Genomic DNA, 17,392 nt, shown 5'->3' on the forward strand with positions numbered 1-17,392 from the left:
CCCGGAATGACTGAATTTCTCAGGAATGCTCGCTGGGGTTTGGAAGCTCGCATGAAGACACACACCAATAAACAAACTTTTTCTGTTATGCAAAACCTTTAATTACATAAATGAACAAAATTAACCAAATGTAGAGTTTGAAAGGCAAGTTATTTAGAATTTTTCAGGACAGTGAAGAGGAAAGTTGATGGAAATGTTTCATTTCTTCCGTCCACGTTGACCTCTGAAGCTTCGGCTTGATCCGTGACCAAAGCACACGGTTTTAGGAATCCTAAAAATAATTTGAATATTATTTTTAAAAAGTTTAGAATTTTTTTTCTCATTTTATATATTTTGTTATGAAGAATTGTTTAAATTAAGTAAGAAATAACTTTGTTTCAGCAAAAAAATGTTCATATACATCTAATCTAGATATAGTTACTTCTAAAAGATTTAAAATAAAACTAACCTGCGGGAGTATTGAGGATTTAATGGCAGGGCATTCACTTCTGAATCCTGAACTGGAGAGGGCATATCCTCCATGAGGGGAGCTTCTTTCTCACAAATCTCCATGGACTCTTCCTCCTCAGGTTGGTCAGACATTGGGTTGCACAGAACCTCACAAACACCCTCAGACTCACACACGTCATTTACAGCCTCGATGACTTTTACTTTCTGCTCCTGACCTCTTCCACCTTTGTTTCTATTAATGAAAATGTATTGTGAATTATTTTAAAAAGCTTTTTAAAGCAACAAAAAAAACTTAAATGTGCAGCAAACAATAAATAAAAGACAATAAATTTTAGAGAGTACTTTTAATAAAGCTGAAAAATCAACGGGCAAGTCTAACAATTGAGAAAAAAAATCAAATTACTTCAGTGATGCTGCAGGAGTATATACAAAACAATTAAAAGCATAAATAAAAGAAATTAGCTCATGAAGTGTAAAAGCAAAAAGTATCTTAATTTCACAAAAAATGTGCTGCCATCTAGTGGACAAAATATAACTTACAAGCTCTTACCCTCTTTCCTTTTTAAGTTTATCAAATCTGAAGTCAGGAGGATACTTGTGAATTCTTATTAGATGATCCTTCCTTTGTTTTCCAGTTCTGAACTTCTGTCCACAGCCTTCCACCAAACACAGATACTGAGTAACGCAAAGAAGATACACATTCTAAAATCCTGTTTAAACATAGAAACAACTATAGAAAAGTCTGGACCAAAAAGTTAAAAATGGTCACCATGTCTTGCTTCTGGGCAAGGACAGCAAAGAGAGAGTCGTGCCACTCCTGGATGTGAATGTCGAGGAGACGGGCAGAGGGCAGGCAGCGACGGCAGGAGCTGCAGACATTTCTGTGCAAGGAGTTGTAGTGATGCTCATACTCTCCCAGCGAACTAAACTGTGCACTGCAGCCGGAGATGTGACAAGGAAATTCTGAAACACTACAACAATAAACAAAGAGTCAACTGAATGACATCTTGACCACAATCTCTTGGTTTAGGTAATTATTGATTATGGACAATTAAAGTCCCACTCTAATAATATTAAGATGTATTTTCAAAGTGTTCCCAGCGGTCTTTTAATTATAAGTATGCGGTTGTAGCCAAAATATAAAAAACTGTTGTTTTCTGGGGCAACGTTTTTCCAGAGATGCAGTAGATCATCTGAAATTCGCCTCAGGGTTGTGGCCAGGACTGTCGGCGAGGAGTAAGCCGGCCCTAATTTCCCATCATCTCTTTGTTTGCACTCTTTCTGCTATCTTTACAGCCCCTTACAACCTCAACCTAACATTACCAATTCAACAAAAATGGCGAGCAATATTGGAGCTATCCAGCCGTACAGTTTTGCGTTAGATGCCAGCTCAGACAAGGAAAAATGAAGACGTACACTGATCTAATTGTATGGAAGTAAATGCATCAGAATGAAGTGGAGCAGAGAGCTTGCTACATCACTGCTAGAAACATTTTTTTGTCTGCTCCTGATTCACAACCATTTGAATATTAAAAAAATTATTAAAAAACACTACAAACATAATTTTCATTAGAGTGGGTCTTTAAACAGCATCAATGCAGGAAATATAATTTTTAAAGCGGTGGAACCATTCATTTGAGGCTTGCCCCCCCGCCTGTGATTCCGCATTTGGCTGGTTATGACAAATGCATGAGAGGGATTATTAGCGTTTCCAGTGACAAACATTGTGTTCTCGTGGTGAGCCTATTTCTCAGTTCTCTGTCTATCCTCATCATTTAGGGGGTGGGAGGTATGAAAGGGGTGGGGGTGGAGGGTTGTGTGTAGGCATAGGGAGGGGGGGTCCCTATTTTAATTTTCGTACTTGTTTTTATATTATTTATTTTGTTTTGATTTAATGTAAAGCACTTTGTGTTATACTTTTATATTTAAATAAGGTGCTATAAAAATAAAGTGTGATTGTTGGATAGATAAACATTATTAATCAACTAATCACCTAAACGTAGCCTTTGTCAACACAATACATTTAATCAAAAATATATAAAGATGCATTTTGTCTACAAAAAACGTTTGTGTTATTTCGTTTTATTTTAATTGGGGAGGGGCAGCATAGACCTGACATTATCAAAGCAGCATCATTAACTCACCTGAGTGTTGTTCTGTCCTCTGCTTCCGAGGTATAGAGGTCCTGCAGGTATAAGTGTCTGTGGATATCTCCGTCCTGAAAACAGCAGTCATGTTACATCGTGTTGTATTTGACTTCTTCAGAGGTCATGAACTGTTGCTCCTGAACCGATCATCCGAACCGTTTGTTACCTCAAACATGTCGTGCTCCCTGTGAAGACGGACAATTTGCGGGCTAAAAGAGAACGGATGTCCGTCCTCGGATAGCTGCTGCCTCGAGGCTTCTGTCGGATCCTGCTCGCTGTTGCGGCTTGCTGCTGAAATATTATCAAACGGGTAAACCTCCGGCCTCGACATATTTGGCAGTCGATTTCACAGCTCGCCGCTCTACAACGGTTTGTTTACGCTTGAATGTGGCGCGTGCTGATGACGTCAGTCCCAACCGCCCAATTCAGTTTTGATTTAAAAAAAATTAAATTAAGAATTTCAAATAAATAAGATTAATGCTCTGTAACAGTTACATTTACATAAAACATTAAAATAAAAAAAGGATGAATTGGTGAAACTAAACCTGCACTCTGCAATAAAAAACCCTAGATGGCGACAAACACCACATTTTCTTATGTGAAAATAAAATTGTTGAGACTTATCGTATTCGCTTTTAAACAAAACACATTGTATGTTTTATTGTTCATAAGATAATTTAAAATCAGTATATTGTCTTAATGCTTTACTTATGGTGCAGCAAAAACTATGTGCAAGGCTCAAAAGTGAATGTGTTCAAATAAAAAAAAATTATATCAGTTAACTTTTAAATAAGATAAAGAAAAATAAAATGGAATTGTTCCTTTATTTCAAAAACGTCAGTTCAGTTGGAAGCCGGGTTTTTCAGTTGTCCATTTCCAGGATATTACACAGCAGATGGGCGGAGACTGGAAGACGTTTCTTTCAGACTTCTTGTTCTCAATGACAGAGTCTGTCCGACAGAGCAACATGACACACTTGGGGTGTCTAAAATGGATTTTTGTCTTGTCGCTGGGTAGGAACTCAAAACATTCTTTATTTCTTTCGGGGGTTTTTTTCTTTCCTTCTTTCTGATAAAGACTTGATGATCTTTTCAGGTATAGTTGATGTGAGGACTCTGCCTCATGTCTCAAAGTACCAAACAGTGGTTCCTCAAAGGCTGAAGGATTTATCTACCATCAAAGATACTGCTCCACATGAGGTGATGAGATTTACTTTACAAATTGATTGTGACATTGTTGTTAAATCCTGACTTCTAACCTTCATTCTTGTTTGTGGAAATAGAAATACCCTGATGTACTCCAATACTCTTTAAGTATAGACAGAGGAAAATACACCTTACACCTGGAGAAGAACAGGTAAAAACACTTTTTATAGTCTTTTCAAAGGATCAACTTTTAATTTTAGGCCTAGCATTAAAACTAACTTTTTTCCCCCCAGATATCTTGTTGGGAAAAACTTTACTGTGACATCTTACTCTGACGATGGTGCCCAAGTGACATCTACTCCAGATCTTAGGGTATGCAACTTTTTAGTAGCCTTACTAGTGATCAGAGGAATTAAAATGATTCTGAGAAGTTTCATGACAGTGTAATGATCTCACTTTCAGGTTTGACTATACCTGCACAGGAAATCAGTCATTGACACCTAGTTTGAGTGGTTTTGTGATGCTTGATCAGAAGTGCTTACAGGAAAAATAGAATAGAATAGAATAGAACAGAACAGAAAGCTTTTCTGTTATTACAAGGAGGAATTTTAATGAAGCTATCATGTCAAGGAGCATTAGGAAAGATATAAATAAAAAAGCAATTATGGAAGCAAGACAGAAGCAATGCAAAAACAGTACAAATATATATTTTTGTATATATACAAATGTTATTGCGTTTAAAACTTTGCAAACACCCTTGAACAAGATTTAAGTTATTTTTTTGAATTATTAGCTTGTTAAAGACAGTTTTGTAAAATGTAGACCCACACTGACTGGTTAATAACTACTTAGATTTTTAAATTCTTCCAACTAGTCACTTGTGGAATACTTTAATTTTCAAGTTATTGCGATATATCAGATGACAGGATGTCTTTCTCAATCAAATTGTTCCTTCTTTAAGAGGAAACTCAAACTATTTCTGCAGGAGGGACTCAAACTGGCATCCGTTTATACAATACCACGGCATCAATCAGTCTTTTCTTTGTGGTTAGGCCATATTTTTTTGTGTAATCAGATATGTCTTTTGATTCTGAAATGTGTCATTTCAGGTTCACTGCTACTACCACGGGCACATTGTAGGAGTAGAGGAGTCCTCTGCCAGCATTGAATTGTGTTCAGGAATGAAGTGAGTGAGGCAGTTGTTTTCTTGCAGTTCTGTATCTTAAACTCCATATTGCAACCACATTCTCATATTAACATAGTTAAACAATTTATTTCCCGGAATGCACATTTAAAAATGAAGAAACAATGTCATGGACTAGTTCGGCTATAACAGTAAGAGACGTTCTGAAGTTTAAATTCTGCTCTGCAGGGGATTTGTAACCCTCCGAAACCGGATGTACCTGATTGAACCTTTGGCCAGCGAGGAAGCCGAAATGCTGGATAACAGAGGAAACCCCAAAGCTCACAGTGATGAGGGTCCTCATGCAGTTTACAACTACAAACACCTGAGGAGGAAGAGGAGCTCTTGTTCCCATGGAAACACGACCACTTTCTATGATCACGGAGCTCGTCCGTCTGGAGTATTCCAGCTTGGCAGTCTGGTAAAGAGACAGCATGGCCACATTCAAAGAATATCTAAACTCAAGACTGCTGACCATTTTTGTTCCAAGACAAAAAAAATATACTGGAAAATTTACACTATAAGTTGACACAAAATACCCATTTCAGTTAAGATAAACCGGGAAGTCTACATTACAATACAAAGAATTGTTAACATAAAGGAACCTAAAACTAAGACCTGGGTCCAATATAAAACAACAAATATATATATGCTGATATAGTAATAATTAGCATATTTGTATTTCTTTTTGTCGAGCAGAAAAGCAGAGCTCAAACCAAACAGCAAGCAGACAAACCCAGGACGGTGGAGCTTGTTGTGGTGGTGGACAACTCTGAGGTGTTTTTCTCCATTCTTTGTGTTTCTTTAGACCACATTTTTTTCCCCCCAAATTTAGTTTATTTGCAAAATGCTACTGCTTATAATGCTAAATTATATCTTTTTTTCTAGTACAAGAAATATGGGAGTAAGAAAACTATCGAGTCAAGAGTGCTTGAAATTGCAAATCACGTGGACAAGGTATGTAGGAAGTCATTCAGAAAAAACTTTCACGTTAGGTTGTTTTTATGTCTCACACTTTATGAGACTGTACTGTCTTGAGATTTTACTCTTAACTGCCTGGATTCTGACCAGCAAAAAAGGAAGAAAGAGTTCTTTTTTTGTGAAATCTAATTGTGAATATTCACACTTGAGCTGAAATTCTTCACACGTAAATGAATGCGCCATTGGTTTTCTGTGGGATCCTTCTCTCATGGCATTTGTGTTTTAAATATATTCAGAAATGTTATTTGTTTCTTTTACCAGCTGTACCGTCCTGTGGGTGTCCGGGTGATGCTGGTCGGTTTGATTATTTGGTCAAACAGAGATCAGATTGAGGTTAGCAGCAATTCAGATACCACCCTCATTCGCTTCATTGAGTGGCGTCAACGGAACCTGGTTCAAAAGATCAAGCACGACAATGCACAGTTAATCACGTAAGATGCTGCCAAGCTGATGTTTACCCTGTTGGAGAAAATGGGCAAACATTTTGTAAATCTTTTTTGCTTTCTCTTTGTCTAGAGGCATAGATTTTGAAGGTACGACGGTCGGGTTGGCTAACACCAATGCTATGTGCACCTCTAACTCTGGAGCCATCAATGAGGTACTTCATACTACCAGAAAATCAAATCTCTTTAAAACTTCAAAAAGTTGTATAGTAATACTTTTTGTGTGCATACAGGACCACAACACCAATGCAATAGGAGTGGCTTCCACCATTGCACATGAAATGGGTCACAACTTGGGCTTGACCCATGACACTGAGAACTGTGTGTGTGGCTCCTATACATCAAAAAGGGGCTGCATCATGGCTGAGAGTCTTGGGTGAGCACCATAAACAATACAAACTTATACCCTGCCATATCCACAATTCTTAAAAATCCACTCTGATCATCTTTTGAGTTATTTTAAAAGTGTTTCCAGTAGTATTTTAATTATTATTATGCTGTTTTTAGCTCAAATAAAATAAAAACCTGTGTCATTTTCTAGGACATAGTTTCTTCAGAGCGGCAGGAGTTCATTAGTAATTTGCCGTCTGAGTTGTGGGCGGAACGGTTGGCGTGAAGCATCTGCTCCTGATTGACAACCATTTGAATCAAGAAATACTCAGAAATGCAATTTTAACCCTAATAATCTAAAAATATTTCCTCCACCATCACAAAAATGCCACAAGAACATGTTGAAACATCAGAAACACAATTTTCATCAGAGTGGGTCTTTAAAAAAGACAGGGTCACCTCATTTCCTCCTTCTAAAATCTTGCTATCTCCCTCCGTAGCATTGTGTATCCCGAGCAGTTCAGCAGCTGCAGCAAACTTCAGCTCAGAAGGTTTTTAGAAGAGTACAACCCTGCCTGCTTGCTGGATACTCCCTCCACCAGTCGCATCTTTGGCGGGCCAGTATGTGGAAATGCCTTTTTGGAGCCTGGAGAAGAGTGTGACTGTGGTTCAGCTAAGGTTTGTGCCTGACATGCTGAAAAAGAATGCATACACACAGCATGTAGAGAAAAGGACTTTCACCGTCCTCCTCTTACAGGAATGCACAAATCCATGCTGCAATGCCACAACCTGCAAGCTGAATGCAGGAGCTCAGTGTGCAGAAGGAGAATGCTGCCACAACTGCCAAGTAAGTGCTACAACGGGTATCTAGTTCTCACTTGATTCATTAGGTTGCATTGATAAAAAAAAAACTGTTTTTGCACATATCCAGCCAGAGTCAGACTGTACTGTCTGCCTGGTGATGTGTGAGAGGATGTATTTCAGTAGTCGGTACAGTGCCATCTGTGTTTGTCTCTTGTCTGTAGCTGAAACCAACAGGCATCATCTGCCGACCAAAAGCAGGAGACTGCGACCTGGCTGAATATTGCACAGGCTTCTCTGCAGCCTGTCCGGCTGACACCTTTGCTCAAAATGGCCTGAGGTGCAACAGCGGAAAAGGATACTGCTATAACGGAAACTGTCCATCTCGACAAGAACACTGCAGAAGGCTTTGGGGACCAGGTGAACTTGCATTAAGTGATGATTTATTTGACTTTGAATTCAGTCTCATGTATCATCTTACCCACTGTTTTTGACAGATGCTGAAGTCGCTGCAGACGAGTGTTTCAGTCGACATGGAAGTTGTAGGAAGTTTAGCCAAAGATGTGCAGCGAAGTAAGCGTACAACAGTCAGTGATTTTCTTCTGTGAGATTTTTTTCATAATTCCTGGCTGTTGTTTCATTACAGAGATCAGTTTTGTGGAACTCTTTTCTGCTCTGGTGGGTGGACGTTTCCGGTGACGTCCATGAAGTCTTATTATATAGTAGGAAATGGAGTCACATGCAATGAAGCAACCATGAAACCTGAAGACAACTACCCTTCAGATTTGGGCATGGTGCCCACTGGCACCAAGTGTGGCAACAATATGGTAAGAAAGTTGCTTTTGCAATTTCAGCCCAGATGAAGTGGAGATTTGACTCTATTTTTTATCTGTCAGGTGTGCTACAACAATCGATGTGAAGACATCAGAAACATAAAAGCCTATGGAAAAAACGACTGCTCATCTAAATGCAACAACCACGGGGTGAGAAAACAAAGCTCAGGTTCAAAACAGTTGAAGCAGAACTGCAAGCCTAAAAGTTACATTTTTTACAGGTGTGTAACCACGAGAGTAAGTGTCACTGTGACCCTGGATGGGCTCCACCTTTCTGTGATGTGCAACAATCAGAGCTGACTCAAGGTTTGTCAAGTTTCTCAGTCTTCCATGTAGCTGCCCTTGTCGATTTTTTTGGGGTTTCTAGCATCATTGTTTTTCTCAAAACTGATGTAAATGAGGCATTTGTGAAAATTTCCCTATTGCACTTTACAAGTCTGATTAGCTTCATTTGGATTGGATACTGGTTGTTCATTAAAAAATATAAAAAATTTGAAAACTAGGTTTTGTGTGTGTAGATTCAGCCCCGGTTGTGGTTGTTGTCTCGGTGATCATTGGCCTTCTTCTGCTCTTGGTCCTGGTTGTTGTGAGTCTGATGTGCTATATCCGAAAAAGGACACCTACAAAGAGGTACTAAAACCATTTATTCCCGTCTTACTTCTGACAGAATTACATTTAGGGCACAAAAAACAGATGTCATGGTCTCGTATGTAATTTTAACCCGTGTGAATTTCTTTCTAGCCGCCTAACTACCTCAGGACAATCAAACCCAGTGTTCCGGTCAAGTGGTACACGAGGGGGTCCTCCTGTGGGGTCCAAGGTCATTAGTCAGCCGGTGTTTTTGGAGTCATCAGCTACCCAAGCCTGCAAACCTTTGTCTTTTGCTCTGAATCGACCGGATAGAGATTTGAAGCCCTGCAGAGCTGCTCCAGAGGTGAGTCTTTACACCAGTGAAGAAACCTGGTGATGCAGCATCTGTTGGCCTCAACAGGTTTCTTGGACTATTGTTCAAGCTTTAAAAATGGGAATTCTCTAAAACGATGAACAATGTTACTTGTGTTTTTATCTCGTTACAGCCACCCAAATACACACAAGGAATACCTCAGCCAACAAGAAAATACCAGGTAAGTTAAGCTTCTGTTTTCTACTTTTTCAAATCTTAGATTATGTCCATCTCTTCTACTTTAACCTCTGAACTATTCATTTAGGCATTCATGCAGCCAACAGCAGTTTCACTGCTGCCCATTTATAATGAGGTATGATAGCAGATAAAATTTTGAATATAACTAATTTTCCTTCAAATATATTCTAGCTGATCATCCAATAATATGCATTTTTCAGAATAAGCCCCAGCCACCATCTAGACCTCTTCCACCACTAACAGCAAAACCAGTAAGTGAGCTCAAAGGATGCTGAAACCTGATCTTTGGATGTCATCACTTGCTCATTACTAATTGTTACTGTTTTGTGTTCAAGATCATGAAGCCAAAACTTCCAACCCCTCCAGTGAAGCCAAAGCCCACTGCAGCCCTGTCTTCACTGCCTCACACTCAGCTGGTACTAATTCAGATATTAGTCAGACATTCTTAAATCCTAAAAAGGCATTGCTATTTATTAGGCTGTGTGTGGTTTTTGACATAGTTTCAGAATATTGGCTACATTACAGCGTCATGAGTCCCCAGTCTTGTTTTTTTTCTGACTTGAAATAGAAGAATTTGACTCAGCTAGATAAACATAAAACCATATCAGAGGAGAACGACTATCAACATGTTTGATCTATTTCTTTCTTTTTCCAGATTGGGAAGAGAGCTGTTCTCATGCCCCCGAGCCGACCAAGATGATAGGGAAATTATTTTAGCCAGGATGTAAATGCTGAGATTCTGTGGCAGACAATATTGTTTAGTCCTTTCCACAAAATCTTCTCAGGAAATACTTATCTGTTTTTAAGCAAAAACAAGATCCACAGGAGAATCAGCAACTTTAAATGACAGAGCTCTATGTCAGTGATGGTCCCCCTGTGGATCATCATACTAATGCCTACGTTGATTTAAATCCAAAGCCATGTTTCCACCCAACGAGAGTGCTTTATTTATATCAAAGAGTCTTCAGGAGAAATCTTCACTGCCTTGATTCTTAGATGTGTGTACTCTTTATAAGGCAATTGCACTATCCATTTTTCTGTCAAAATGTTTACATTATCCTGGGTATGACTGGAATGTTTCTAACTACACAGGTTATGGGCTGCATCTTTTTCTGTATTCAGAGACTTGAATGTGTTTTGAATGCTGGTTTTAAGAATCCTAAATATGGTACTTGTGCACTTAGACAGAAACCAGGTGACTGGAATGTCTGATCAACTAATGCAGGTTTCTGAATTCTATCTGCCAAGAGGATGAACACACAGTTCTACTCACACGATCAGCATCTGAGGATATTTACATGACTGTAAATACAGGGAAGCAAAACACCCAGGTCTCTTCTGCTCCATGTAAACACAGCTTTGGGAATGTGATCCAGATTTAGAAGAATCCGAAACTAATAAGAAGCAAATAATGAGAATGTATTGCCCTCTTTATTAGCCGTAACATGTATTCTGTATTTTTGATTCACTTTAAAAATGGACTTGTAGACAAACAGAAAACCTGTGCAGATTTAAAAAAAAAGTATTTTGTCTGACTGAAAATAGTATTAAAAAGGGAGAAATACTTTTGAGGTACCTTAATTTCGACTTTATAATGTATCATTTTGTGTATGTTTAAGATCTTTCTTTGTCTTAATTTTCTGCAGCATTTTATTCTTCTGTTTTGGCCATTTATAACAGTTTTTTTAATTTATTTTCCATCCTAATTTTTTTGTTTTATAATATTCTTTTTTTATTGATTTGTTATGTAATTTCTTAAATTAAAATTAAATAAATGTATTTTGTAAAAATCAACTTTTACCATCATTTGTGTAGATAAAGGATTAAAGTTTTATGTCTTTTGTTTAGTATTTTATGTATCTTATGTCTTGTCTGGTTTATTTTGACAGTGTTGTCAAAATATCAGTAGGATGGCCATTTTTATTTTAACAAATCCGTTCTAACATTTTAAAACTAGGTTATTGTGATTTTATTTATTGTTGTTGTTTGTGAGACCCATTGTTAAAATGGTTTGACATCTTGATTGCGATCTTCTAATGCAGTGTTGCATTCTGGGATGAAGTTGCCTTTATTTCTCTTAATAAATCTAGAGGAATCACATTACTCTGATATTTTGTATGTGTGTGTGTTTATGCTTCAACAATAAACCAGAATAATCAACATTAAGTGCGTGCGCATCTTTTAAAGATAAGCTTGACGTTGCCCGTAGTTTGCGGTCGCCTAGCAACGCTCCAAACATTCTGTTGTCAAAGGAAGCTAGCAAGCTAACCCAGTTTTAATAACTGATTAAAAAAACATACACATATATATCTAAAAGTCATGGAGCGGGAACTCAATGACGAGGAACAGCAGGATTTATTCGCCTGGATAGACAAAATACCTTTGTCGAGGCCCAAAAGAAATATTTCAAGAGACTTCAGCGATGGAGGTAGTGAGTCTGAATCTTTTGTTTGCACTGGTGCTCCATTGGGAGCTCGTAAAAAAACATGCAGCAGATGTAATTTGATCTCGCTTTAATTTATCTGTTATTTTCTCATCGGTTTATCTGTCTGTCTGTTTGTTTTCCTCTGAACTGTCTGCTGGACCCTCTGCAGTGATGGCAGCTGAGGTTGTAAAACATTTCTTCCCAAAGCTTGTTGACTTGCACAACTACATTCCTGCTAATTCCACGCAGCAAAAGCTCAGTAACTGGAACGTCCTGAACAGGCAAGACAAAAAAAACCTTTAATTTGATCATTTAATGCAGAAGTACTAGTTTCAACTTTCTTTAGGTTGTAAACGGATAAAAGAAACAAAAAAGAAATAACAAATAAAAGAAGTAAAACAAGCTAGAGATGCTTTTATGTTGTGGTTGTGCTGGGTTTTTAGGCTTGATGCATCAGGGGGAAAAATAGGGACAAAGAGATTTTGGGGGGGAAATGTAACAAAAAATGTGCAGAAAATTGTTGTTATTAAAACTCTGGCCTGCTTTAAAGGGGTGAAGATGTTGTACTGAATGTGCTTAAAAACTACAAACCTGCAAGAACAAGATTTTCTTATCAGCAATCACAAATCCAGGAATTTCACTGATAAACATACCAACAGTAAATCCTGAGAAACAACAAGCCATCATGATGCCAGATTTTACCATAACATTGATTTTCTTGGTGAGTGAAAACCTGTGACAAAAGGGTAAGATTAAAACACAAAAATAAGAACAATCAGAATTTCCTCATACAATTTGGCATTAGAATAAACATCTACGTCATGTTTCTCAAAAAATAACTCTGGTACTGTGGGCCGCAAAATAGTAATTCAAACACATTATGCATAAACATGTGTGAATTCTTTAATTTTAGACAATTGTGTCAAAAAAAAACCCTGGACCTGTCTATCTGATGTTTTTTTGTACTGGTTTGCTCCAAGGCAGGGGTCTGCAGCCCGAGGCTGTGGAGCCGCCGCTCTTTTAACCTCCTTCATTGTGCTTCTTTGTTTTTTTTTCTTTTAAATTTGAACAAATATTGGGTTTGCAGTTTGGGTTAATTTGTTTTATTTAATTATTTTGTCATTTATATTTGGATATTTCATTGTCGATTGTCAGAGTGGCTTGTTAAGCTTAAGGCACTTCTCTCATCTTCTGCTGCACATTAGCATCCTGTTCAGATGCAAAGTTCCTAAAATAGGCTTTTACACGTGTAAAAATTGAATTCTACACCAGTGTTGTCATGTTTCTATTAGACAGTACAAGAAGAAACAGGACGAAGGCACACAAAAATATTGGTTTTATTTTGGCTTTGACGATTTTATTGCACACAAGGTGTACTTTATTTTGAAAGGAAAGGAGCTGGTATCTGCTGCTGTCAAAAGTAAAAACATTTAAAACATATGTTGAAAAAAATAACACAGCTGTAAATTAATTAATGTAAAAAATTTAAAAGATAGATTTTATAAACAAATTTCTTAACTTAAATAAGGGGCACTTTTCTAATCGGTAAAGAGAGATTTTGCGGCTCTCGCATTTTTGGTCAGTAAGAAACTGAACCAAATGGCTCTTTAAGCGTCAGATATTGCAGACCCCCGCTCTGAGGCCACAAGCTGAAAAAACAAAACAAAAACAAAAATTACAGTTTTTATGGATCAGTGAAGGGCTGTATTTCTTTTTTATTTTAAATGTTTGTTTTTATGAACAGGAAGGTGTTTTGTAGGCTTGACTTTCATGTGCCAGAGGAAACACTCAACAAGATTGTTCTGAGCACTTCTGGAGCTGTGGTGCCAGCTCTCAGTGCCCTCAGGGAGAAGATCGACAAGAAGCTGGAGAACCCAAAAAACAATATAACAGTTTGTATAATGATGTAGTCATTGCCCACATTCTTTTTGAGATGCACAAAAAATCCCTAAAATTTTGACTTACTTTTTTTTCTGAATCAGAACCCTGACTACTATGACACCAGGGACCTGAAGAAACCCTGCGCAGGTACAGTTACTTTGATGAATTTTTAAACATTGGGAACTATATATTTTTTTATACACAAGCTTGATGAACTAAAGAGAGGATAAATAAAACAAAAATAATTCAGTGATTTACTTTGCACCACATCACAGGACAGTAATCTGGTGATTAAGGGTTTGCTGAAAGCTGCAACATGGTGAACGGAAACAAAAACTGCTGACATAAATTTCAATTTGATGACTGTGTTTTGACAGTGAGGAAGATTGTTTAATTGTGCCAGCATTTTTTGTGGATGAAGGTAAGCTGACAATGCTAAAATGTCACATATTTTTAGATCTGCAAAGGAGGTCAGTTTAATTTTAGACATTTTCTGCCATTAGCAAACATTCAGAGAATTTTTTTTTTTTAACCGCACATATAATTACCACTGTCAGTGTTGATTCTGCGTCTGTGGGGATTTTTGTTTTCCCTCCCTGGACTGTAGTTAGTGGAAAGTCCAGGCCATCATTGCAAATGAGAAACTGTTCTCAACTGATCCTCCCGGTGAAATAACGGTTAAATAAAAAAGTTAAGGCGTCTGCACTGCGCCAAAAGTCGTGGAGATAGCAGTGACCACACGCTGACGCTAACATACCTCCCTTTGAAGACAGGAGCGACCAGAAAAACACTCCCCTGCCAGGGTGTTAGTTGGTGATATGGTGATATGTGTCTCTTCCATTTCCCCATACTCAGCAAAGCCAGCCTGTGAAGCTGACCTCAGCCCTGGCCTGCACCTTGTTCCTCTGCTCTTCCTTTTCCATCTTTTCCCTTTCCACCATCAGAGACAGGGGCTCCAGTCCTCTTATCAGTTCCCGACCACCAGATAGTGTTTATCTCTGCACTGCTGGCTAAAAGCCAAAGTTTGTTCTTCTTCTTTTGTCTAATCTTACCTTGTTTCTTCTTCTTTGTCTGTCTTTAATCCTCCTATCTTCACCTTAGTTGTACCCATGAGATTTATCAGAAGGAGCAATGTAGGTTTCTTACCACAGCACACTGATACTTCTGGTTTATTTGTTATTTATTAAGAAAAAAACATCGTGTTTTTCTTTTCTTTTTATGTAGAAATTCATCAGATCCATACTCAGCTGACAGAGCTGAGGAAAGATGAGAAGAACATGGAGAAAAACATGTATGACCTTTTCTTTGTAGCACGTTTAGCAATACCAGTATTCATAGTAACAATAATATTAATGCTTTTGTTTCTCTTTGGGCAGGAAAGTGCAACACGCAGTCAGGTTTTACTCCGACATGGACCCGAGTTTACGACTCATCCTGCAAGAAAAAGAGCAGGCAGTCCTGTCTCTGCAGGAGACGGTGGAGGTACTCCAGTACATTCATGCTGCAAACTCTTAAGCTGAATGGGAGCATATGTGTGAACAACATATGGTCCTGCTGGAGAAAAGCTTTGTCAGACAGGCTCCCCACCTGCAATGCTGCTGTGTTCTTGGGTGTGTGTGTTTTCAAATGTGTCACACTTTGTGTCAGCAGTGGTCTGTGAGTCAGCAGCTGCCCAGCGGATCTAACCTTTTTTTTTTTCATTCCTCATTTTGCAAACATTTGCAGCAAAAAAAAAAGCAGAGTGAAGATGTGCTTAACTTCTCCTTTACCAAACAAGGAGTTTTTTTTAAACCATTGAATTAACCCTTTTTATGCTGACAACAGAAGTAGTAACACATTTTTTTTTATTTGAATTTGATTTTTACTAATAACTTCTTTTAGGATAAACTTTGATTTTTCCATCACTGTTTCCAGATCCTGCAGATAAAAGTGAACAAGTTAGAACATCTTGTGCACCTGAAGGACATGCGAATAGAAGATCTGACGCGGCACCTGGAGATGTACAAAGCAAAAGACAGAACACATTAAATCATCGACAACACACCAACAAGACATAATAGCTGCACTGAGAATCTGTTTTAATGTTCTACAAAAAAAGATTTTTTTTTCTAAGAAAAGTAGATCATATTACTAATGTGACCTAATTTACTTTTAAAAAGAACTTTACTAATAGAATATCCTTTTTAAACTTAAGTTTGCAAATTAGGAATTGATTTGGCAATTTAGCAGATTTGGCAGTTTAGATGGTTCCTCAAAGATAGAACAAATTTACATTTCCACACTTTTAGTTACTAGATTTCCTAGAGAATATGTGAAGTAACTGACAGATGTCCAAATATGGTTAAAGAACCTTTTTTTCAGCAGTTTATTTATTGGAATATAAAGTTTACTTAATTTGTGAAGCCAAGCAGCACATCCTATCAGAACCAGAGCTTTCTGAGCAGACAGAGAACTGAATGACACAACTGAGTCAAAAACTGTTTTGTTACTTTTCGTGCTCTTACCATTATTAATATCTCTCAACATTAAAACACTGGGTTAAAATAAATCAACTTTTGATAATATCTCAAGTGAAGCTGTAGTTGCATGTATGGAAAGTTAAAGTCCCATTGTTCTCTGCACCCACCCCCTTGGGGAGCTGCAGACACCGCCGCACTCAGAATTTGGTGGTTTAATCCCCCCAATCCAACCCCTTAATGCTGTGCGCCAAGTACGGAGGCATTGGTATGACTCGGACGTGGATTTGAACTCACGACCTTCCAGTCTTCCACAAGGCCGCTGAGCTGCTTTTAAATAAATGACCCAAAAAATTGATTTATAGTTGTCTTTCAGATTTGTTATGGCTACAAAATGAGCATATTCATCCCAAAATATTATAAAATTAGAGCATATTCTTATAAAGGGGTTATCAATTGAGACTGAGACTGCATATGGGAGATGTTTTCAGTTGCACATATTTCACTTTTTGCATGTTTTCTTTCTTTTTAGATGTTTGTGTTTGCAGGTTTGGAGCAGGTTCGATGCCACCAATAAATTTGTTTTAGGTTATGGGAGCAAAGAGTTGCATGTTTGGTCAAATTGATCTGGTTTGTGTCAAGGATGTAACTGTCTGTCCAGGAAGACTGTGTTCCTCAGGTTTAATTGAACGGTAAACTGTTTATGGGAACATGTCATGATTGAGTTATTAGCTAAAAAAATAAAAAATAAATAAAGTTATATTTGATTATAATCTCATTTTCTATTTTGGGGAAAATTCTAAGCATTATAATCGATCCTGCTCCTCATATATATATATAGAGAAGTTCAGACTTTTTCCTATACCCAAAACAGAAAATGCTTCTAGTTAGCTTATTTTAAACATAATTCAATATTTATAACTTCTATATTATGTTATTGTTTCCACACCACCATTCATGTCAGCTGTGCCTGATACTGTCTCGTTCTTAAAATCAAAAACTTGTTTTGTTGTGTGAATTGAAATATCAATTTTCAATCTTTTGTGTTATTTTTAAGGAAATGGCAAACTTTAAGAACATTATGAATGTAAATGTAAAACAATTAGGAATTGACTTTTGACTTTTAAAGTTCTGCGGGGCTTTAAACACATAAACAGATGTACAAACAGCTGGAAA

At 37.6% G+C, this 17,392-nt stretch overlaps 3 protein-coding genes across 3 annotated transcripts; 2 read left to right on the plus strand and 1 right to left on the minus strand.

Moving 5' to 3' along the window:
- Window positions 1-77: 77 nt before the first annotated feature.
- Window positions 78-2,994, minus strand: znf511 (zinc finger protein 511). Its single transcript, XM_004077177.5, has 6 exons — window positions 2,764-2,994; window positions 2,595-2,668; window positions 1,220-1,421; window positions 1,001-1,125; window positions 449-682; window positions 78-271 (listed from the first exon to the last, which is right to left on the minus strand). The coding sequence occupies exons 1-6, from the start codon at window positions 2,926-2,928 to the stop codon at window positions 199-201; spliced, it is 873 nt and encodes a 290-aa protein (XP_004077225.1). The 5' UTR covers window positions 2,929-2,994; the 3' UTR covers window positions 78-198.
- A 428-nt stretch (window positions 2,995-3,422) lies between these two features.
- Window positions 3,423-11,563, plus strand: adam8a (ADAM metallopeptidase domain 8a). The gene is made up of 25 exons (XM_004077407.5): window positions 3,423-3,610; window positions 3,693-3,796; window positions 3,880-3,953; window positions 4,036-4,114; window positions 4,852-4,928; window positions 5,115-5,346; window positions 5,625-5,702; window positions 5,814-5,882; window positions 6,168-6,337; window positions 6,423-6,504; window positions 6,583-6,725; window positions 7,180-7,357; window positions 7,437-7,526; window positions 7,705-7,900; window positions 7,978-8,053; window positions 8,127-8,307; window positions 8,377-8,463; window positions 8,535-8,619; window positions 8,832-8,943; window positions 9,055-9,247; window positions 9,390-9,437; window positions 9,522-9,569; window positions 9,655-9,705; window positions 9,790-9,870; window positions 10,110-11,563. The coding sequence occupies exons 1-25, from the start codon at window positions 3,493-3,495 to the stop codon at window positions 10,152-10,154; spliced, it is 2,697 nt and encodes an 898-aa protein (XP_004077455.3). The 5' UTR covers window positions 3,423-3,492; the 3' UTR covers window positions 10,155-11,563.
- Window positions 11,564-11,658: 95 nt separating this feature from the next.
- Window positions 11,659-17,392, plus strand: spef1 (sperm flagellar and cilia associated 1). Its single transcript, XM_004077179.4, has 7 exons — window positions 11,659-11,882; window positions 12,049-12,160; window positions 13,624-13,771; window positions 13,862-13,907; window positions 14,985-15,051; window positions 15,137-15,242; window positions 15,675-17,392. Exons 1-7 carry the CDS (start codon window positions 11,774-11,776, stop codon window positions 15,786-15,788), a joined length of 702 nt encoding a protein of 233 aa, XP_004077227.1. The 5' UTR covers window positions 11,659-11,773; the 3' UTR covers window positions 15,789-17,392.

The sequence above is a fragment of the Oryzias latipes genome, chromosome 15, assembly GCF_053564925.1.
Source record: "Oryzias latipes strain Hd-rR chromosome 15, Olatipes_Hd-rR_3.1".
NCBI lineage: Eukaryota > Metazoa > Chordata > Actinopteri > Beloniformes > Adrianichthyidae > Oryzias > Oryzias latipes.

Excerpts from the sequence above, each read along its gene's own strand:
- znf511 (XM_004077177.5), bottom strand. The coding sequence starts at position 2,928 with ATGTCGAGGCCGGAGGTTTACCCGTTTGATAATATTTCAGCAGCAAGC. Across the intron at positions 1,126-1,219 it reads TTGCCCAGAAGCAAGACATG|TATCTGTGTTTGGTGGAAGG; the intron begins GTGACCATTTTT and ends TGCGTTACTCAG. Across the intron at positions 272-448 it reads AATCCTCAATACTCCCGCAG|GATTCCTAAAACCGTGTGCT; the intron begins GTTAGTTTTATT and ends AATTATTTTTAG.
- adam8a (XM_004077407.5), top strand. The coding sequence starts at position 3,493 with ATGGGCGGAGACTGGAAGACGTTTCTTTCAGACTTCTTGTTCTCAATG. Across the intron at positions 4,929-5,114 it reads GAATTGTGTTCAGGAATGAA|GGGATTTGTAACCCTCCGAA; the intron begins GTGAGTGAGGCA and ends TCTGCTCTGCAG. Across the intron at positions 9,570-9,654 it reads TGCTGCCCATTTATAATGAG|AATAAGCCCCAGCCACCATC; the intron begins GTATGATAGCAG and ends TGCATTTTTCAG.
- spef1 (XM_004077179.4), top strand. The coding sequence starts at position 11,774 with ATGGAGCGGGAACTCAATGACGAGGAACAGCAGGATTTATTCGCCTGG. Across the intron at positions 13,772-13,861 it reads ACCCAAAAAACAATATAACA|AACCCTGACTACTATGACAC; the intron begins GTTTGTATAATG and ends TTTCTGAATCAG. Across the intron at positions 15,052-15,136 it reads AAGAACATGGAGAAAAACAT|GAAAGTGCAACACGCAGTCA; the intron begins GTATGACCTTTT and ends CTCTTTGGGCAG.